At 43.5% G+C, this 23,326-nt stretch overlaps 1 protein-coding gene across 2 annotated transcripts in view; it reads left to right on the forward strand.

The window, feature by feature from the left end:
* The window catches only part of MLLT1 (MLLT1 super elongation complex subunit), a 126,373-nt gene that overhangs the window by 50,126 nt on the left and 52,921 nt on the right, over window positions 1-23,326 (forward strand). For both annotated transcript variants that reach the window (XM_075863257.1, XM_075863267.1), the window contains exon 8: window positions 1,567-1,675. In XM_075863257.1, the coding sequence (XP_075719372.1) occupies window positions 1,567-1,675 (109 nt within the window). The remainder of the gene's footprint in view (window positions 1-1,566; window positions 1,676-23,326) is intronic.

Raw genomic sequence — 23,326 nt, forward strand, 5'->3', positions numbered from 1 at the left:
TACAACCGTATTTGAAAGACATACTTAAACTGGTGCGTGGACTATTTTTCCCTAGGTTTTTTTCTTTTGTCAAGGATTCTGTCGTTGCTCTAGGAAGGGTTGGATGGCTGTCTTGCCCTCAGTTCACTTAAGGGGCAGGTGTCTGCATTGTCTATATTCTTCAACAGACAACTGGTGTCCAAATATGATGTTCCATCTTTCTTGCAGGGGATTGGTCATGCGGTTACCCTGTTAGTTCCCCAACTTCTACCTGAGATTTGACCTTGGTTCTGAACGCACAACAGTTGGCTCCTTATGTCTCCTGGAATGTGGTGTTACTTGTGGTGGTGACCTATATCCAGAGGTTTTCTAAACGTACAGCCATGTCTTGTTCTCCATATTTAACTTTCCACCAGGATAAGGCAGTGCTGCGTACTATGAGTTTCTTTTTGCCCAAGGTGGTCTCCTCCTTCCACCTTAAAGAGGATATCTCTCTCTTCTCAGTCTGGATGTCGTCCACACCTGGTGGGTCTACCTCTCACTCACTTCATATTTTCGTAGATCAGACTCCTTGTTTGTTTGGAATGTCCGAGGAAGGGTTTGGCGGTCCTAAGTCTACTATAACTCGAAGGATTTGCTTGACATGATGTCTACCAGGTCAAGGGGAGGGAACACCCTTTCCGCATTACGGCCCACTTCACTAGGGCGTTTGGTTCCTCCTGGACCGTGCGCCATGAGCTTCTGCTCTTCAGTTGTGCAAGGTGGCTACGTCGTCGTCTCTTCAACGTTCACAAAGTTCTACAAGGTGCATACTTTTGCTTCAGCCGATGCTTCCCTTGGTCGCAAGGTCTTAGAGGCATCTGGTGAGTAGATGATCTCTCCTTTTTTATCCTTCTCTACCTGGGGACTTTTTGGGGACGTTCCGTGGTCTGTGTCACCCAATGAGACGAACGAGAAAAGTTTTTTTTTCCTTATTTTTTTTTGAATACTCCGTGTAAAATCCTTTTCTTGTCCAGTCTAATGGGAGACACAGCTCCCGCCCATTTGTTTCTGCAGTTCATGCTTGTCTATTTGACAAGGTTCCTTATCTGGTTTTGATGTTTTTTCTTCACCTTGTGTTCCGCATCACCTTTTGCTTATGTAGACGGAATTAGCTCAGTTTCTGTAGGAGGGGCCAACACTTTATTTTTAGTGTCATGCCTCCTAGGAGCAGCTGCATACAACAATGGTCTGGATCCCCTGATGGACAGGAAGAGAAAAGCCATTTAAGATGAGTACACCAAAAATCTCCTTCTGTGATCTGATGAATGCTTGGTCAAATTTAAAGGAAAACTTTCCTCATGAATTGCCTTAATGCCACTAAAATAAAGTCCGTTGCTCCTTAGCAACAGACTGCATATGGCAACTTGAAGTCAGCATGTCACTAAAAAACGTTATTTTGTAGTTTGGTGGGTCAGGATCAACTAATTGAACTTGAAAAGCAAATCTCATTCCTTCCTTTAAAAGGCTTGCATATGTAAAGCGTGAATATTGTCTTACATAGCAATAAGGAATTATTATTATGTGTTTTTTATTTGATTCTACCAGGTCCTTTGAGGTCTATGGTAGAAGGTCTTCAGTCAGAAGAGTCGGATGATGACAGTTCAGGCGGTGATGAGGCAGCAGTCAAGAATAAAACATCAGGTCATGATTCTCGGTAAGCAATATAATAGTAAAGAACGAACTACTGTAACTTATTAACACATAGAAAATGCAGCAAGGATTGTAGCGTGTAGTAGTCTACATTTACGGCTGCGCCTGTTATCTTCAAGTGCACACGTGGCCACTATAAGTCATGAGAAATCAACATCCTCCAGGTTTGCAGAAGGTATCTGTTTCTGAGCCAACTCCATTCACATACACTATATGGACAAAAGTATTGGGACACACCACTTAATCATTTAAGTCCGGTGTTTCATTCAGTCCCATTGCCACTGGTGTATATAATCAAGCACCTAGCCATGCAGTCTGCCTTTACAAACATTTGTGAAAGAGTGGGTCATTCTAAAGAGCTCATTGAATTAGAGCGTGGTACTGTAATAGGATGCCACCATTGCTGTAGGTCAATTTGTGAAATTTCTTCCCTCCAAATGGTATTATTGCAGTGGAAGCATTTAGGAACCACAGCAACGCAGACCGCATAAGGTTAAAGGTTGCTGAGGCGCATAGTGCTTAACCCCATCCCGCTCCTGGACGTACTATTAGGTCATGGTAGCTGTATCGTTCGCGCTCCATGGTCAGAAGAAGCGCGATCTCCAGCACGAAACAGGCTGTAACCTACAACTAACTGTCCTCCCTGTAATGCTTTTACCCTCGCCAAGGTGACACAATAAAGTTAAGAAGGTTTGCAAACGGGTGAGTGGCGCATTTTCATTTCTTTCATCTATATTATGCTCCATGACCTAATAGTACGTCTCGGGAGTAACGGCCATTTCGGCCGTCCTCCCGACACATGCAGGAGCTGTGACAGCTGCTGTCTCGTACAGCAGCTGCCGCAGCTCCCACAGCGAGGACCGATCGTTGTCCCCGCTGATTAACCCCTTAAAAGCCGCGTTCAATAGAGATCGCGGCTTTTTAGGGGTTAAGCTACCATCACCGGCCTGCTACACGATAGCAGCCGGCGATGGTGACTATGGCAACCCGACACCGGCTATGCCATCGACGGAAGCCTAGTGGGTCCTGACAAAGTCAGGACCCACTATGCTTGCTGTCAGTGAGTAGCTGACCGCTCTGATACACTGCACTACGCATGTAGTGCAGTGTATTAGAATTGCGATCAGTGCCTCCTGCCCTCAAGTCCCCTAGTGGGACAAAGTAATAAAGTTAAAAAAAGATGTGTAAAAATAAGAAAACAAAAGTTTTAATAGTAATAAAAGTAAAAATCCCCCTTTTTCCCTTATCAGTCCTTTTATTATTAATAAAAATAGATAAACAAATAAACTATACATAATTGGTATCGCCGCGTCCGTAACGGCCTGAACTACAAAATTATTTCGTTATTTATCCCGCACGGTGAACGCCGTAAAGGAAAATAATAATAAACCGTACCAGAATCCCAATTGTTTGGTCACTTCACCTCCCAAAAAATGGAATAAAAAGAGATCAAAAAGTCGCATGTACCTAAAAATGGTACTGATGGAAACTACAGTTCGTTACGCAAAAAAAAAGGCCTCGCACGGCTTTATTGATGGAAAAATAAAAACGTTCTGGCTCTTAGAATAAGTAACACAAAAAGTGAATGATTTTTTACAAAACTTATTTTATTGTGCATAAGACATTAAAAAAATGATAAACATATGGTATCGCCGTAATCGTATCGCCCCGCAGAATAAAGTGAATGTCATTTATAGCGCACGGTGAACGCTGTAAAAAAAATAGAATAAAAAAACAATAGTAGAATTGCTGTTTTTTAGTCACCACGCCACCTAAAAATAAAACTGATCAAAAAGCTGCATGCACCCCAAGAAAACTACAATGAATTCCTCAAGGGGTCTAGTTTCCAAATTGGGGTCACTTTTTGGGAGTTTCCACTGTTTTGGCACCACAAGACCTCTTCAAACCGGACATGGTGCCTAATAAAAAAGAGGCCTCAAAATCCACTAGATGCTCCTTTGCTTCGGAGGGCGGTGCTTCAGTCCATTACCGCACTGGGGCCACATGTGGGATATTTCTCAAAACTGCAGAATCTGGGTAATAAGTATTAAGTTGCGTTTCTCTGGTAAAACCTTTTGTGTTATAGAAAAAAATGGTATAAAAAGGATTTTCTGTCAAAAATAAATATGTAAATTTCGCCTCTACTTTGCTCTAAATTCCTGTGAAACACCTAAAGGGTTCATAAACGTTCTAAATGCTGTTGTGAATACTTTGAGGGGTCTAGTTTCTAAAATGGGGTGGTCTAATATTTAGGCCCCTCAAAGCAACTTCAGAACTGAACTGGAACCTAAAAAAAAATAAAAATGAGGCAATACTTTGCTTCTCCAAATGAGCATTGCCTACTCCAAGACGACCCCAGTTTTGACCGTTTGTATAAACGGAGACCCCTATTAGACCGTTTCAGTGCCCGGTTTTCCCAAGCATACACCCCAGAGAAGTGTATTTCTATTGATGAGTCCTTGGTACATTTTAAAGGGAGGGTTCAATTCCGCGAGTACCTGCCGGGTAGGAGGGCAAGGTATGGTGTGAAGATGTATAAGCTGTGCGACAGTGCATCGGGGTATACCTACAAATTTAGGCTATATGAAGGGAAGGACACCAGTGCTCAGCCCCCAGAATGCCCCCCCTTATTGGGAGTTAATGCAAAAATTGTGTGGGATTTGGTGCACCCACTGCTTCCATTGTATGCTTCCAACTTTGTGGGAAAAGTTTTTTGGGAAGGCCCTTTTCTGTTTCAGAATGACCGTTCACAAAGCAAGATCCATAAAGGCATGGTTGGATGACTTTGGGGGGGAAGATCTTAACTGAGCCGCACAGAGCCCTGACTTCAACCCCATGGAATACCTTTGGGATGAACTAGAGCTAGGAACTCTCTTCCAACATCCGTGTCTGATCTCACAAATGCTCTTTAGGATGATAGGGCAAAAATACCCACAAATACTCCAAAATCTTGTAGAAAGCCTTCCTAGAAGAGCGGAAAGCTGTTTTAGATGCAAATTGCGGATAAACTCTATATTAATGATTTAGAATGGGATGTCATAAAAGCACCTTTTAGGTGTAATGTGTAGTTGTCCGAATACTTTTGTCCATATAGTGTGTATAGTTATATAGGTTGAAAAAACCCAAAAACTGGTCCACCAAGTTCAGTCTTTCTAAATCAATTACATCTAATTTTTTGCTAGATTTGTTATAACCCTCAATGCCATTTTCCATTAAATAAACATATAGCCCTTTTTAAATGCTGACATAGTATCTGCCATTAATACCTCTTGGGGTAGGGCATTCCATAGTTTGACTACACTAGCTGTAAAGAACCCTTTCCTATATTGATGCCTGAAACTGTTTACTTCCACATGCAGTGAATGTCCCCTGATACTTTGTAAAGAAAAAAAATCATCGGCTAGTTCTTTGATTTGACCACATATATACATGTTAATAAGATCACTTCTAAGGCGTATTTTTCCAAGCTGATCAAACCCAATTTCTTGTTCGTTACACTGGGAGACAGACCGTGGGTATATGCTGTTGCCCCTAGGAGGCTTGACACTAAGAAATAAAGTGGCCCCTTCTACTATACCCTGCTCACAGACACTGAGCTAATCAGCCTCCTACTACACTAAGCTGACACTTCTGCTGATGCAGAAGAATCTCGGCCAAAGATTTTTTGCTTCTATTTTAAAAAAAAATAATTAATAACGCAAGAAGATGGAACACAGGTTTGACCCGTGTCCTCTTCTTGCCAGGCGCGCGGTGTTATATTGCAAGTGCACAGATGTCCAACCTACCCATAAAGACAAGTGGGACAAGAGCGTCAGCTGCTCGCAGAACTAGGTAAAGAAAGCCATTACTTCCTAAATTTGAGTATTTATGTGCACTCCCGAGTGATTTTATTGGTTCCTTCACTCCCACTAATCCAGTGTTGGTTTAGTTACCCCCTCTACTGCCATATCTGAGAACCCTTATGCCTGTTCCAAATGGAATACTAAATTCCCTTGTGGACAGTCTACTTCCTTATGTGATGCTCGCCGGCCTCTCCACCTCTGCCAACCCTGGTATAATGGGTGTGTATACGGAATGGGCCCATTCCCTTTTCAGAACGGTTGATAACCTAGCGAACAGCGCTCAGCCACCCTCCCCTGGACTCCTGTCCGTCCTAATCTGGATTCTCCGTCCATGTCTTCCTCTCGTGGCAGGCCCCGAAAGCGAATCAGGTTTACTCGCTTGCCTTCGCTTTCACCGTCCTCTTCTATTTCACCTCCCCCCCCCCCCCCAGAGTTGAGGTCTGTTCCTTCCTGTATCCCTAGAGAGGTTTTGTCTGAGGGCGAACTGACTGATTCTTTCTCGAATTCAGTTGCTAAGCGTTCTACTCCCCCTTCCCACCTCGGTGGAGGTCCTTATTAGGGATGTCGGTGACTCCGTACAGGTCACTGATTCTGCACCTTCCCTTTTACCGGACTCCAATTCCTTTCTTCAGTCTCAACGTTAACAATCGTTTTTCCAGCCCATGCGGAACTTGAAGGTATTGTCTATGTTGAATGGAAACACCCGGACAAAAAGTTTTCTCATGCTAGCCGTCTGGATGTTTTCTACCCTTTTCAAAAAAGGAACTCTTCCAAATAGGTTAGGTCACCGGCGGTGGATCCTCCTGTTTCTCGTTTAGCCAAGGCTACTAACTTTGCCTATGGCGGACTCCACTTCCTTCAAAGATCCTCTTGATTGCCGTGTGGACTCTTGCTAAAACCGCTCTTGAGGCTTCTGGTTATGCCCTTCGTCATATTTTTGCTTCTGTCTGGGTTAGCAGAGCTATCACTGGCTGCATAACCTCAGTCATGGCCTGCTCTCGGCCCTCTGGTGGATCTCACCTTATCTCCTAATGTGTCAAATATGTCTGTGAAGCTGCCCGTCTGGTGGCTCAGGCCTTGGCCTCTTCCATTGCTATCCGCAGGAGTACCTGGCTTAAAGCTTGGTCTGCTGATACAGCTTCCAAGCGGTCCCTTACTGTTCTTCCTTTTGCAGGTTCCCGTCTTTTTGGACCTAGATTGCAAGAAATTATCTCAGAGGTTATGTGTAGCAAGTACACCCATCCGGGTCAAACAATCTACTCTTGCCAAAAAGGCGGTTCCTCATTTTAGTTACTTTCGTCGGATCTCCAACACCACGTAGTCGAGGCAGCAGTCTCCCCAAGATCAGAAGGCCAAAGCTTCCTTAAGGGCTTGCTCCTCCTGGCAACTCCGGCCCCCACTCAATTCATCTCCGGTGTACTTAAAGTACGTCTGGCTCTCTCATTCCTAACTCCTGGGTTCAGGAGGTGGTATCCTCCGACGGCTCAAGGTAAAAGGGATTCCAGACATTCTGGTAGCACCAGAATGGGTCCGCCGTTTTTGGTACGCAGACATTGTGTCCATGCTGGCAGACCTCTCGTGGCCCTTGCCTGTCTGTCCTGACCTCTCTCAGGGACGTCTCTTCCACCAAAGGTCACTACTTTTAACGGCATGGCTGTTGAGGCCTCCGTTCTGAGGGCTTGTGGTCAGTGTTAATTCTCACTATGCTCGAGGCCTTCCAGGTACAATTCTCAATGTGGGCTGGAGAAGGCTTCCTACTTCTTCGGCCCACATTTAACATCGTACCTGGAAGGCCTACCTTCGTTGGTGCGAGGATCGCATGCTTCTCCCGCTTGCATTTTACTCTATACGGAATTCCTTTTTGCAGGGTGGTCTGGATCAATGTTTGGCACTCCCGTTTTTTTTCCTAAGGATTTTGGCCTTCCACAAGAATGAGTATATAGTTTTGCTGTCTTTTTGCCCATCTTCCAGATCGTTCCGTGCATAACCTTGATGTCGTCCGCGCCTTGTGGACTCACCTTTCGGTCACTGCTTCATTCTGGAGGTTGGACTGTTTATCCTCCCGGAGAGTCCCAGGAAGGGTTTGGCGGCCTCCCAAGGCCATCATTGCTCGTTGGCTACAACTGATTGTTCACGAGGCTAATCGGGTTCGGAAAAAGGTTCCCCCTTTCTGGGTCACGCCCCACTTTACCAGAGCGGTTGTAGCTTCCTGGGCTGTGCGCCATCAGGCCTCTACCCTTCAGTTGTGCAAGGCGGCCAAGTGGTCTTCTTTGCACTTCTTCGTCAAGTTCTACCAGGTGAACACCTAGCTTCTGCAGACGCTTTCCTAGGTTGCAAGGTCTTTCAGGCACCTGTGGAATAGGTGACCATGTCCTGTGTTCTGTTCCCACCCCTGGTGACCACACTAGGATGTCCCACCGTCTGTGTCCCCCAATTTAACGAACGAGAATACAGGAGTACTCCCAGTAAAATCCTTTTCTCGTCCAGTTCATTGGGGACACCGCTCCCACACACTGTTTTTCATGTTTGTTTTTTTTGTTCTTGGTTGTCAGTTTGTAGATTTCTTCTCATGTATCTGACATACGTATTTTACATTTGTATCTGCTTCTCCTGCTTGCGGGCAGACTGAATAGCTGAGTGTCTCTGGGCAGTGTAAATCCTGTAGGAGGGGCCACCTTTTTTGTTAGTGTCAAAAAGGATTGTGAGGACCAGAAGACACAGGAGTAGGTATTGGCAAGTAAAATAATGACACTCTTAAGGAACTAATGGCTAGTACAGGGGTCCACACGTGCGGCATTCAACTCCTGAGACTGTCCTCCGTGGCCCACGGGGCTCCGTTGCTCCCTCGGGGGAGGAGAGAGCAGTCTGAAGGAGGAGCGCGCCAGCGCTCCTTCATGCTGTACGCAGCCTTTGTAGTGCACCCCCCAAGCGGGTTTGACAGCGCTACACCCTCCCTGTAGATCGCTCTATTAGGGCTCGCTCTAGGAGTGGAATCCCCAGTCAAAGCATTGCCGTCGCGTTGGCCGAGGATTCCTCTGCTGAAGGAGCCCCTGAAATCACTGTCCATATATGGACAGTGCTCTGGGGAAGATCGTGACATCAGAGACTATACTAGTTCTCTGCTCCGAGACTCCTGCTCTGGGGAAGCCCCTGACATCACTGTCCATATATAGACAGTGATGTCAGGGGCTACCCCAGAGTTCCAGAGCAGAGCCTATACAAAGCGCTTTGCTGTGGGACTCCGGCTCTGGGGTTTCCCCTGACATCACTGTCCATATATGGACTGTGGTGTCAGGAGCAGAGCTGGAGTCCCAGGCAGAGTGCTAGTAGCACTTTGCCCAGGACTCCTGCTCTGAGGTTGTCCCTGACCTCACATTATGGTCCAGGAGGATCCCCTGACATCACTCTACTGACAGTGACGTCAGGGGCAATGTTCTGGCTGGGGATTCCACTTCTAGAGGGAGCCCCAATTGAGCCATCTACAGGTGTGCGTGTGTGTCATATATATATATATATGGCACTATCTACAGGGGGCACTGTGGCACGATCTACAGAGAACACTGCCCAATCTTGACATTCTTGTGTCTGCCAAACGCTGCCAACTGAGCCCCCCGACTGCATTTAGCGACACTTAAACTGGATTGTTAAAATACACGTGGAGTAAATTCGCAAATTTCCGGTAAACTTAAACTTAGTGGTATTATTATAGTAATGTAGTATTGTCATAGTAGTTAAAATAACTAATTGATTAACAATTATTTTGTATTGTATCAAATTTGAAAGTAATACGGCCCATTAACTTCACTATTTTTCTATGTGTGGCTCATTTACCCGGCTGAGTTTGAGACCCCTGGGCTAGTATGTGGGTTCGCTATCCAAGGCTGCCATATCTTGGTAAATTTGTCTAGGCATCCGCTAGCCTGATATGTAAGATTGAAGAAAGTTCGATTAGAATTAACCATGGAGATCCATGCCTGTAGTGTAGGAACTTTAGGATTCATCCAGTGTGTGTACACTATTTTTTTTAGCATTAAACAGGAGTAATACCATAAGTGATCTAGAAGCCACATAGTGTACAAACTCCTCTGCTAGTAAAGTAGGCCTCCCAAGAGTGATAAATCCTAGGGTCTGCTTACTTCTAGGTTCAATGTACTCCATAACTTCTGCCCAGAAACCAAGGATGACTGGATAGTCCCAAACATATCCAGAAAGGAGCCATCTGTCCCAAGACAACGGGGGCATTTAGGGGAGGCTAGTCTTCCCATTCTGTACAACTTAACAGGGTAAAGTAAATTTGATTACAGAATTTTACCTGAATAAGGTGGGCTCTGGCCGATATTAAAGGGCCATATGGAAGGGAGAGTCTGGGACCACCGATCTAGCACTGTAGCAAATTTATTAGAAGAGACACTTAACAGAAGTATTTCGTGGGGGGTGGGGCCTGATGTTTAGAACTAATTTGTGTGAAGGTGGCAACCTTGTCCTCTAACTACATTCCCCAATGTCCGGATACCTAAAGCTGCCCAATCGCCAGGGTCAGGAAGCCTACGTACATGTGGCAGAAGTGGTTTGTACCATAATAGTGTCGCAGGTGACCGCGACCCTTCTTCAGTACAGAACAGCAGTAGGGACCTCTGCCACACCTTCAAGGTAATTTGCATTGGAATCGATAGAAAGTTCCTTCTCCTTTGTAATGTCAGATGAAATTACATATTTGGGAGTAGTGATTAGTAATGATGTTAATACTTTTATGCCTTATAACATAATGCCCCTAGTACAGAGACTCAAAATAGATTTTGATACATGGAAGCACCTTCCTCTTACAGTAACGGACAAAAGGCAGGCAAATCAACCTCTAAGAGGCCAGAGACATCTCTAGAGGACAATTACAGGGGGCCTAACCTCCATATGTTGCGCTTCGCTACCTCAGGGAATCCCAGAGTAATCCGTAATAGGGAGTGATCGGAGATCCCGCATTGCAGATATCGGTCATTAACTAATTAATACCAGGGATGCAGCATTACCAAATGCCAGATCAATTCTGGAGAATGATCTGTATACAGGAGAATGACATGACTAGGCAAGTGAAAGAGGATAACTAATACGCCAAATCTATTGAAAGAGATAAGTAGCAGCCCAGTCTGTGAAGGGAGTAGATTTACTGGTAACACCTCCCAGCTGTCTAATTCAGGGTTAAAGGGAATGTGTCGCTAGAATTATTATTTTTTTTTTCAGTTAAACAATTTGTATTTGAGTGATTACACATTGTTTTTTATTTTTTCACAAGTCAGGAAATATTATAAATTAGATTCGAATTTATAACATTTTCCATATGCTGGGCACTAGAGGGAGCAGTTCCTAAAATTGCAGCATGGTCACTGTGGTAAAGCAACCTCATTGATTTATGCTGCAAATTTGGGGTGGACACACTCTCCTCTAGTGTCCTCACACAATCCCCCCTCCCTTCTGGCTAGTGCCAGGAGAAGGAAGGGTTCGAATCTTCAAACCTCCTACACTGTGCTGCCATTTTCTGAGCGACTGCACAGTGTAGGAGGATTAGATACAGGGCTCAGCAGACCGTATCACACGAACATAATACACACATCACATACACAAACATAAATTACCTGCCGCCACCGCTGGTCTACGCTCCTATTCCTTACGCCTGAACATATGACTGGAAGCCGCAACTGGAAGTCGTTATCTTACTGTCCGGCAGTGGCTTCCGCTCCACATGAAAATGGGGCGCCGGATTTCGCTCTGCGAACGAGCTTCGTTTTGGTCTGTGTAGGAACAGCGCATGCGCCATTCCCACACAGACGGCGTACGCTTCTGAGAATGGAACGGCTCCCATTTGCATTCTCTATGGGGTTGTATGTGCCGTATTCCATCTCTGTATGTGTCGTTAATCGACACGTATAGAGATGAAAAAAAAAATTGACAGCCCCCATAGAGAAGTAAAAGTTTGAACACAGTAAAAATTAGAACGTGACAACACTAATAAATAACATTTTGGTTTATATTTTATTAAAAGCAATATAATAAAAAAAACAAAAAACATGACACCTTCCCTTTAAGGAGTAAATTAAAGTCACCAAGTAAAAGAAGTGGCGCGGGACCTAAACTCTCCACCAGTAACATGTCGTTTAGCAGCTGAGCAGTTTCTGGAAGTGGATTATAAACATTGACCAGAATAAATGGGGTAAATTGTATTCGGCATAACATCACAATAAATCTACCTCTAGGATCTAGCTCCATAGAGGTACCCTCGGGTAGAGGGGTAACTGGAAAAAAACAGTGATAACTATGCCCTACCCAGGGCCGCTTAAGAGCTTTAATTTTAGGGCCCAATAAATGTGTCTCCTGAAGAAAAACTATATGTGGATTATAGGTAGGCAGAAAATTAAAGACTAAAGACCTTTTAAATCTATCATTAATACCCCTCGCTTTCCAGGAGATTATGTTAAGGTTTTGCAACATCTCCATGAGAAATAAAAAGATAATAAAAATGGGAGCAAAGGAGAGGCCTCTGAAGACCAGAGGCATGTATAAATGAGATTCAAAGCAATAAAGGGGTTGTCCAGTGGCCCTAGATGTCAATCCACAAGAGTACATTGACTGTATTTGAAAAAGCATAGAAGCATGAAAAGCTGAGACAAACAAAACCCACCCTGCCCATCCCCTGAACATGAGATAGGCGTCATATCCAAAAGCACAGGGCGAACTGTACAGTAAAAACGATGGTCAAAACAAAGAAATGCAGTTAAATGGTTAGATGAGGGGGCGACCCTCTTTCCCAAGATACAGATTAGTAGGTAAGCTTAAAGAACATGAATGCTCTAACAGTATAAAGTGGACTACACAACTATTATATCACAGTAGTAGGCAATTCAGCAAGTCCACACAGTAATATATATATATATTGTGACATCTTGGGGACCACTTGGCTCACAGGATCGCCATCTCAAGGGTGAGATGGTTGGCACACTTATAAAGTTCACTCCAACTCATTGAATAAAAGTTTAAACCAGCCGCAGCTAGCTTTGTCTTCACCACAGCAAGCAGTGTTACAACAAAAAAACATACAAAATAAACCCTAGGCCGTCCAGCCTCTAACTAACACATTCAGTGTCCCTCACTAGGAGACACTGAGCCTTGTGCCCAGCACCTCAAAACATGGGCAGTTTTACCTTACACGTTGGTGACTCTCACAGGCTAGCATGCCTGTCTTCCCCAGACTGAGAGCCCTTTGTCAACAGCACACACCTGAATTAAAGAGCCGTCTCAGGTGGAGCCTAACTAAGCTCATCAGACAGCCCAAGACACAGACTGTCTGCATGGAGTGGAAGCCGCCCTTCTCCTTCACACTCCAGCAAACCAGGCCATATTCCGGGCTATACACCCAAGCAACAGCAGAGAAAACTCGCTCTGCTACATGTTCCCTGGTTGCTTAAAACCTGACAGTTTCTGCACTGTCCAGTTGCTGCACTGCTACATATCCCCCCCCCCCCCCTTTGATAAAGGCCGTAGGACTGATCACATTTCAACCTACCTCCAGGGTCAAAGCTCCTACGTTGGGACATAAGTACACTTAGGGTCACCCCTACAGTAACAGTCACTGGCTCATAGTGTTCAGCAACACTCACCTCATGAGTTGTGGTATACCCTGTATCATCTACAACACCACTTTCAGATGCTATATTCCCCTCCATCTTGGAGTTTTGCGTCTCCGCATTTATACGCTCAGACTGTCCGTCCAGAGACAATTTTTCACCGCACTGACCAGACCTCTCTGGGTTACTTCTATCAGACCCGGTAGTGGTCATCTCTTCAGCAGTGTTAGGACCCTCATCCTGCTTAGTGGTATAGCCCCACTTGTTGCCCTTAGCAACCTGTCTTGTGTTACATGCAGCTTCCATGGCTAAAGCACACTCTGCATCAGTATCCATTGAACAAGCCTGGAAGACCACCTCTACAGGTCTGAGAATGTGGTGGGGTCACATCAGAGTCAGATGAATCCAGCAGCAGTGATCCACCTTTTTATTTGAGCGACCACAACAGTGCGAATGTAGCCCTAAGTGACGCACATGAGTTCCTGGACAGTGGAGTCAGTGAGGTGTGTGTACTGGTGGTGGTGGCCTCGGTCACCAATGAACTGCCGGTTAGTGAACCAGAGGTACGTGAAAACATTTCCCTAGAGGTTGGGGCTGTCAATGGTACCAACGAGGACACTACTTCCATGTATAGTGTGAGAAGGGTTACTGCTTCACCCTTAGAAGTTCTGACCCCTGCAGGTCTTTCACATGCAGACGTTGAGACACATGTAGCGCCCACACTTTACCAGGAGGTGAGGGGAGCCATAGAGTTTATCACCACTCCACTCACACATAGCAGCAGTAAGCTCATTGTCATCCATCTCAGTAGCATACAGCTGGTGGCCATTAGGAACAGGGCACACATCACCTGCAACAGTCTTGTTATTGTGAACCATGACCTTTAGGGGCACACTTGAGCCATTAGGAACCTGTTTTACATCACATGTAATGTCAGTGACAGAAGCATACACTATAGTAGCATCCACTGAACATGGTTTGAAGTCTAACTCCTGTACTTCCCCCATCCCCATTGAATGAGTGACCGTTACATCAGTCTCAGTTTCTACAGCATAGGAATGACCTGTAGGTGGCAACATTTCTAAAGGTGCTGCAGTCACCTCTATTGCACCACGCACATTTTCATCACCATCACTAGGTATGGCAGGGCTGTACTCCAGGTTACCACCATCAACAATCCCAACCTCTAGGGAAATCTCAGATACACCTGGCACATCTGTTTCCTAGGACACATCTTCTGGGTTACCATTAGTAACCGTACGCACATCACATGTGACACACTCTACTTTCTCAACTACGGCCTCAAGGGGCACACTTGAACTAATACCCTCTTCTGTCTCGGCTGCTGTTTCTTTAACCCCTTAGTGACCACCAATACGCCTTTTCACGTGAGTCACTAAGGGGCCTTAGTGTAGGCTGACGCCTTTTCACGTGAGCCTAGTCTAAGTCCTGCACGTGTCTCCCGTGCAGGCTGGAGCCGGGGCTCTGCTGTCTGATGACAGCTGAGCTCCTGCTCCAACGCCCGCGATCGAAGTTTACTTCAATCGCGGCCGTTTAACCCGTTAAATGCCGCCGTCAATAGCGACCACGGCATTTAACTTTGTTTACAGAGGGAGTGGGCTCCCTCTGTCACCCATCGGCGGCCCGCGAATGCAATCGCGGGTCTCCGATGAGGTGTCATGGCAGCCGGGGGCTTGATAAAAGCCCCCAGGTCTGCCCTGCACATATGCCTGTTAGGACGTGCCGGAGGCACGTCCTAACAGATTGCCTGTCAGATTTACACTGACAGGCAATAATGCTCTGGTATATGAAGTATACCAGAGCATTATAGCAGCGATCTGAAGATCGCACAGTAAAGTCCCCTAGTGGGACTAGTGAAATAAATAATAAATGTGAAATAAAGATTAATAATAAAAATTACAGTAAAAAAATAAATCTTTTTCCCTAAAAAGTGGTTTTATTTAGTAAAAGTGTAAAAAATAAATAAAAGTACACATATATGGTATCGCCGCGACCATAATGACTCCATTAATAAAGTTAATATGTAATTTAAACCACAAGGTGAACACCGGAAAAAACAAACGCAAAAAACAATGGCAAAATTGCAATTTTTTTCCATTGCCCCCCAAAAAAGTCATAATAAAAATTAATCAATAAGTGCCATGCACCCCAAAACAGTACCAATCAAAACTACGTTTCGTCCCGCAGGAAACAACCCCAAAAAATCACTACATTGATGGAAAAATACAAAAATTACGGCTCTTGGAAAGCAGCGATGCAAAAACAAATAATTTTAGTTCAAAAGTGTTTTTATTGTGCAAAAGTCGTAAAACATAAAATAAAAACGCTACATATGTGGTATCGCCGTAATCGTACCGACCCATAGAATAAAGGTAATGTGTTATTTACGTCGCACAGTGAACGGCGTCAATTTAAAAACGCATAGAACAATGGTGGAATTTCAGGGTTTTTTTATAATCCCCCCAAAAAAAGTAAATAAAAGTTAATAAAAAAATTATATGTACCCAAAAATGGTGCTATTAAAAAGTACAACTAATCCCGCAAAAAAACAAGTCCTCATACAGCTATGTAGACGAAAAAATAAAAAAGTTATAGCTCTTTGAATGCGACTATAGAAAAACGAATAAAATAGCTTGGTCATTTGGGCCTAAAATGGGCTGGTCACTAAGGGGTTAACAGCCTGTTCACACAATGCATTAACCTGCTCAGGCTGTGTGACATACGCACGGGTTAAAGACATGTTATGCACAATTTTTGACATTTCACTAGTGTCATCACAGAAACGCTGTGCATCAAATATATGTGCGTAATTTTTAGCAGGCATTTCCTGAATCACATTATCACTTGACATCATTAGAACTGGTGCATTTTCCCTTTTTGGCAGTGGAGCAGCACACCCTGCAGAGGACTTTTCCCTGTAATGCTTATAGGAGATATGGCCTTTCTCCCACAACTGACAAAAATGAGGGAAGTCCCTTCCCAGCACAAACTCCTCATCAAGTTCCTGACATTTTATAAATCTGTGCTGCACAGTCCCAAAATCCGTTTTAAAGTCAATCAGAACAGTCTCACCCAACTCAGGATCCTTCTTCACAAACAGCAAAATGTCCGGATGCACCCTCGAGAGTTCTTGGCGAAGATCCAGACTGACCAGTAGTGGAATTCCACCAACCAACACTTCACTTGTTTTCTCTTGCGCTTTCTCTGGCCTCCTGACCAGAGAACAATCAGGTGCACATCCATCTGCTTGATGGCATCTCCAACAGCTCTCCTTCTGCTGAACAACAGCCGTCGAGGTTGGTTGCTCCTAGCAACCACATCTGGGCGATTCAGCACACTTGGCTTTTTAACAGCTGCCCCACGTTGCTTGGGAACACCTTTTAAATTCACATAATCCGCTCGCAAACATTCCCACCATGAGTCCGGGTGGTTGCCCTTAGCAACTGTACTCTCAGTTTGTATCACAGGTATGCATGCTTTTTGCTCTTCTCAGCGAACTGTCTGTAACACATCCGGAGTACCCGGCATCAATGCAGCTGGCGTTGAAAGGCATCCACTTGGCTTGGAAGGCTGTGTATCCTTGGACAGTAATTGTGCCCTTAAAGCCTCTCCATTTGCTTCCAACTGTGCCAGGAACCTCTGGTTATCCTCCCTCTGCTTGGCATTTGCTTCCTGCAGCTCCGCATTCGTTTGCACTATCTTTTTGAGGAGTTCCTCAATAAGACCCATTGTAATGGAAAAACAGTCTCTTTAATTGGGCTTCTGGCCCTTTAAATTTCACTGCACACTTGTGCCATTTTATTGCCCAAAGCAATTCTCCACCATATGTGACATCTTGGGGACCACTTAGCTCACAGGATCGCCATCTCCCGGGTGAGATGGTTGGCACACTTATAAAGTTCACTCCAACTCATTGTATAAAAGTTTAAACCAGCCGCAGCTAGCTTTGTCTTCACCACAGCAAGCAGTGTTACAACAAAAAAACATACAAAATAAACCCTAGGCCGTCCAGCCTCTAACACATTCAGTGTCCCTCACTACGAGACACTTAGCCTTGTGCCTAGCACCTCAAAACATAGGCAGTTTTACCTTACACGTTGGTGACTCTCACAGGCTAGCATGCCTGTCTTCCCCAGACTGAGAGCCCTGTGTGAACAGCACACACCTCAATTAAAGAGCCGTCTCAGGTGAAGCCTAACTAAGCTCATCAGACAGCCCAAGACACAGACTGTCTATATGGAGTCGAAACCCGCCCTTCTCCATCACACTCCAGCAAACCAGGCCCTATTCCGGGCTTTACACCCAAGCAACAGCAGAGAAAACCCTCTCTGCTACATGTTCCCTGGTTTCCTTAAAACCTGACAGTTTCTGCATTATCCAGTTGCCTCACTGCTACAATATATATATATATATATATATATATATATATATATATATATATATATATAAACAATAGGATATGCATCACAGTGATGACAGAGGGACTAAATCCCAGTAGGATTCGATTAGGCAGAGATATCCTCCAGCTGGTCACGAATCACTGTAAAGAAACCCAGTGAAAACCGAAAGACGTGAGTGAGATGCGACAAAGTTTCCCATCTATATGTATGACAAAAGGGAGATATAAGGCATATCCGTAACTCACAGAGGGGTTAAACACCATTGTGTTTCATCCAGGTGAAGTCCTTTTTTGGTTTATCCTGGAATATTGTAGAGATATAGTGCACCAACCTGAGTTTCTCAGGGTAGATCATGGAGTAGGGAATTTGTTTATCCATTAGACACCTCTTAGCTAACGTGAATTTTTTACGTTGCTTTTGCACGTCCAAAGAGTAGTCGGGGAAGGCTCGGACATCTTGAGTAACATGCTTAAGAGGGCCTTGTTTCCTTGCCGGTTCCAACAACTTGTCTCTGTCCTTATTGTTAAGGAAATCAGATATGAAAGTGCGCGGGGGCACACCCAGTGGACGGGCACTTGCATGGATGGGGTGTGCACGTTCCACACAAAACATAGGAGAGAAAGCAGTCTGTCCAAAAGTTGTCTTGAGCCAGCCCTCCAGAAAAGCAGCAGGGTCAGGTTTTTCCACACCCTCTGGTAGACCAACAAAACGGACATTACATCTCTGTAAATGGTTTTCCATAACGCCAAGCTTAGCCGGCCAGACAGACCGACTGCTGAAACTCCAAATTCTCGACTTTAGACCGAATGGGGGATACTGTGTCCTTTAGATCGGAAATAGGACACTGATTCAGTGGCTCTCTCACAAAAGGGTAAGGACATCCGCCCTGAGAAGACCAAAATCTGTTTGGAGGGCGTCTATTTTTTCAGTGAGCACAGTATGAGATTTGGTAATGGCCCTTCAAACATCCAACGTGGACGGTTCTACAGGCAGATCAGCTGAAGTCTAAGGTGTAGAGGTTTCAGGGGTTCGGGCATTGCGAGGTTCAGCCGCACCACCAGATGTCTTCTCCAATTTGTCAGTAATCTTGGATTATTTAGAGGGAGTTATTCTAGGTCTACAATACCAGATAGCGGAATACTGAAGCAAGACGAGAAAGTATATTCAAAGGATTATACGATCGAATTGGCGATAGAGCCTGCAGAGGGAAAAATGCTAAGTGTCTTATACAAGTATTATAATGGTCGGCTATTGTGTTATTCCTCATGTTCACACATATGATGGCTTATTCTAAACTTTAGGGGTGCTTTAACCAATTCTTTATCCACGTGCATACATTGTTCCCCCAGTTCCTGCCTCTGTAGCTTCAGAACAAGACTGTTGTGTGGAACAGTATCAAATGCTTTTGCAAAATCCAAATATATCACATCGGCTGCGTGATCAACATCCAAATTTGCACTCCCCTCCTCATAGAAAGAGAGTATGTTGGTTAGACACTACCTGTTTTTCATGAATCCATGCTGGTTATTAGACTATTCTCTGCTCTATACTTCTGTAGTTCATCTCTTATTATACATACAAATATTTTACATACCACAGATGTCAAACTTGCTGGACGGTAGTTACTCGGTTCCACCGTCTTACCCTCCTTAAATATTGGTACAACATCAGCCGTCCTCCAATCCTGTGGCACTGTTCCGTCTACAAGAGCGTCCAAGAAGATACGATGGTCTCTCCGTTACCGAGCTTAACCCCTTAAGGACACTGCCAGATTGAGATTTTTCGTTTTTTCCTCCCCGCCTTCTAAAAGCCATAACTTTTTTATTTCTTCGTCGACATAGCCATATGAGGGCCTGGTTTTTGTGGGACAAGTTGTAGTTTTTCATGGCACCATTTATTGTACCACATAATGTACTGGAAGCTTAAAATATATATATTTGTGTGGTAAAATGGGCAAAGAACAGTGATTACGTCATTTTTTTTTTTGGGAGGGGGGGGTTTGTTTTTACGGCGTCCATCAGGCGGTAAAAACTACATGTTCACCTTATTCTACAGTTTTGATACGAGTATGGCGATGCCAAATTTATATGTTTTGTTTTATGTTTTACCACAAAAATAAAATGTTTTTTGTCGCCCTAACTTTTTTAAATTTTTCCATCAATTTTAAGAGGCTCTGTCACCAGATTTTCAAACCCCTATCTCCTATTGCAGCAGATCGGCGCTGCAATGTAGATAACAGTAACGTTTGTTTTTTTTAAAAAAACGAGCATTTTTGGCCAAGTTATTACCATTTTTATATTTATGCAAATGAGCCTTTCTTATGTCCAACTGGGCGTGTATTGTGTTCGTTACATCTGGGCGTTTTTACTTGTTTTACTAGCTGGGCATTGTGAATAGAAGTGTATGATGCTGACGAATCGGCATCATCCACTTCTCTTCGTTACCACCCAGCTTCTGGCGGTGCACAGACACACAGCGTGTCCTCGCTCATCCAACGCGATGAAGTTCCTGTGGGAGGAAGTGAATGATGTCACAGCGTGATCTCGCGAGGACACGCTGTGTGTCTGTGCACTGCCAGAAGCTGGGTGGTAACGAAGAGAAGTGGATGATGCTGATTCGTCAGCATCATACACTTTTATTCACAACGCCCAGCTAGTAAAACAAGTAAAAACGCCCAGATGTACACACACAATAAACGCCCAGTTGGACATAACTTTAAACACGCCCAGTTGTACATAAGAAAGTCTCATTTGCATAAATATAAAAATGGTCATAACTTGGCCAAAAATGCTCGTTTTTAAAAAACACAAAACTTTACTGTTATCTACATTGCAGCACCGATCTGCTGCAATAGGAGATAGGGGTTTGAAAATCTGGTGACAGAGCCTCTTTAAACTTCTTTAACAGTTTTTTTTTTTACTTTTTTTTTTTTATTCGTCCCCCTAGGGGACTTGAACCAGCGATCGCTTGCACGATATACTGCAATACTAACGTATTGCAGTATATAGTGATTCTGACAGACTCCTGAAGCCCTGCCGGAATAAAGTTCTGGCTCTCCGAATATAGCAACAGAAATTGTGCAGAGCGGATAAGATCGGACACCATGTATCAGTGCGACATCGGCCACATATCTATGATTTTTTTTTTATTTACTGCATTATACCCTCTTATTATTCCCTGATGTACTCAGCACAGCCTACATATGCCCCCACATTATAAACTGAAATACTAGTAAAACCCCAAACAGAACTACTACCAAGCAAAATCTGTACTTTGAAAGCCAAATGGCGTTCCCTCAGTTCTGAATCCCACAGCGTGCCCAAACACCACTTTACGTCCACATGTGACATTTTATACCTGGGAGAACCCGCTCAACATTGTATGTGGTATTTGTCTTCAGTGTCACAAACTAGGCACAACATATTGTGCACTAAAATGGCATAGCAGTGTAAAATGTTAATTTTCGCTTTGCACCATCCGCTGCGCATTAACCCCTTCGCACCACGACTTAATAGTATGACGTGATGCGGGGAGTTATATATGGAGCGGGCTCATGCACTGAGCACGCTCCGTATGCTGCAGGTGTCAGCTGTGAATTACAGCTGACACCCGGGACTAACGGACAGGAACAGTAATCGCGCTGTTACAGGAGCCTGTAAAAATTACATTACACTGCAATACATTAGTATCTAATGATCGCTGGTGGGACTAATACAATATGTAAAAAAAGAAAAGTAAAGTTATTAATGAAAAAAATATATAATATATTTAAAGTCCAAAAAAAAACCTTTCCCATTTTTCCTCTAAAGTAATGTAAAAAACAATATTGGTATTTCTGCATCCGTAAAAGTCCGAACAATTACAATATACCATTATTTAACTCGCACGGTGAACGGCGTAAAAAATAACACTTAAATTGCCAAAATCGCTTTTTTTGGTCACCTTCGCTTTAAAAAATTTTTTAATAAGTGATCAAAATGTTGTATGTACCAAAAAATTGTACCAATAAAAACGACCCCTCATCCCGCAAAAAATAAGCCCTCCCACTGCTCAATCTACCAAAAAAAAAAGTTATTGCTCTCGGAATGTGGTGAAACAAAATGTTTTGTTTTTTAAACAAATAGTTTTTACTTTGTAAAAGTAGTAAAATATATATATTAAAAAAAACTGTATACATTTTGTATCCCCTTAATCATAATAAGTCTCAGAAAAAATGTAAGTTGTCGTTTTTACCGCACGGTGAAAGTCGTAAAAACGAAACCCAAAAGACAATGGAGGAATCGCAGCTTTTTCCAGTTTCGGCCTACAAAGAATTTTATTATTAGTTTCCCAGTACATTAAATGGTACTTTACATGGTGTCACTAGAAACTACAACTTCTCCCGCAAAAAATAAGCCCTCACACCACTCTACTGATGGAAAAAGAAAAAACGTTATGGCTATTGGAAAGCAGGGAGGGAAAAACTAAAATGAAAAAGCAAAAAAATCAGTCCTGAAAGGGTTAATTAATTTCTAATAAAACCATTTATGACCACGTGGGGTATTGCCGTACTCGGGAGAAATTGCTTTAGAAACGTTTTGGATGCTTTTTCTCCTTTTATCCTTTGTGAAACGAAAAAATGCAACATTTTAATGGAAAAAAATGTTGATCTTCATTTTCACGCCCTAATTATAATAAATTTTGCAGAAGACCTGTGGGGTCTAAATGCTCACTATACCCCTAGAAAGATTCCTTGAGGGGTGTAGTTTTCAAAATAGGGTCAGTTGTGGGGGGTTTCCACTGTTTTGGTACCTCAGGGGCTTTGCGAATGCGACATGGCACCCGAAAACTATTCCAGCTAAATTTGAGCTCCAAAAGCCAAACAGCTTTTCACAGACTAATTCCAATAAATATAGCAAAATACCTGTGGGGTCAAGATGCTCACTATACCAATAGATCAATTCCTTGAGTTGTAGTTTCCAAAACCGTGTCACTTTTGGGGGGTTTCCACTGTTTTGGCACCACAAGACCTCTTCAAACCTGACATGGTGCCTACAAAATATTCTAAAAAAAGGAGGCTCCAAAATCCTCTAGGTGCTCCTTTGCTTTTGAGGCCTGTGTTTCAGTCCTTTACCGCACTAGGGCCACATGTCGGATATTTCCGAAAACTGCAGAATCTGGGCAATAAATATTGAGTTGCGTTTCTCTGGTAAAACCTTCTGTGTTACAGAAAAAAATCTATTACAAATGCATTTTGTAAAAACCAAATAATTGTAAATCTCCCCTCTGCTTTGCTTTAATTCCTGTGAAATGCTTAAAGGGTTAGGAAACGTTCTGAATTCTGTTTTGAATACATTGAGGGGTGCAGTTTTTAAAATGGGGTGCTTTATGGGGTCTATCTAGTATATAAGGCACTCAAAGCCACTTCAGAACTGAACTGGTCCTTGAAATATAGCCTTTTGAAATTTTCTTGAAAATGTGAGAAATTGCTGCTAAAGTTCGAAGCCTTGTAACGTCCTAGAAAAATAAAAATGTTCAAAAAACATTGGAAGCAAAGTACACATATGGGATATGTGAAATAGTAATTATTTTGTGGGCTATTTCTATGTTTTACAAGCAGATACATTTAAAATGAGAAAAATCATAATTTTTGCAAATTTTTCCACTTACATAAAGTCCAATATCTCACGAGAAAACAATCTCATAATCGCTTGGATAGATAAAAGCATTCCAGAGTTCTTACCACATAAAATGACACGTGTCAGATTTGAGAAAATGGGGTTTGGTCCTGAAAGGGTTA

This window comes from Rhinoderma darwinii, chromosome 1 (genome assembly GCF_050947455.1).
Source record: "Rhinoderma darwinii isolate aRhiDar2 chromosome 1, aRhiDar2.hap1, whole genome shotgun sequence".
NCBI classification, from domain to species: domain Eukaryota; kingdom Metazoa; phylum Chordata; class Amphibia; order Anura; family Rhinodermatidae; genus Rhinoderma; species Rhinoderma darwinii.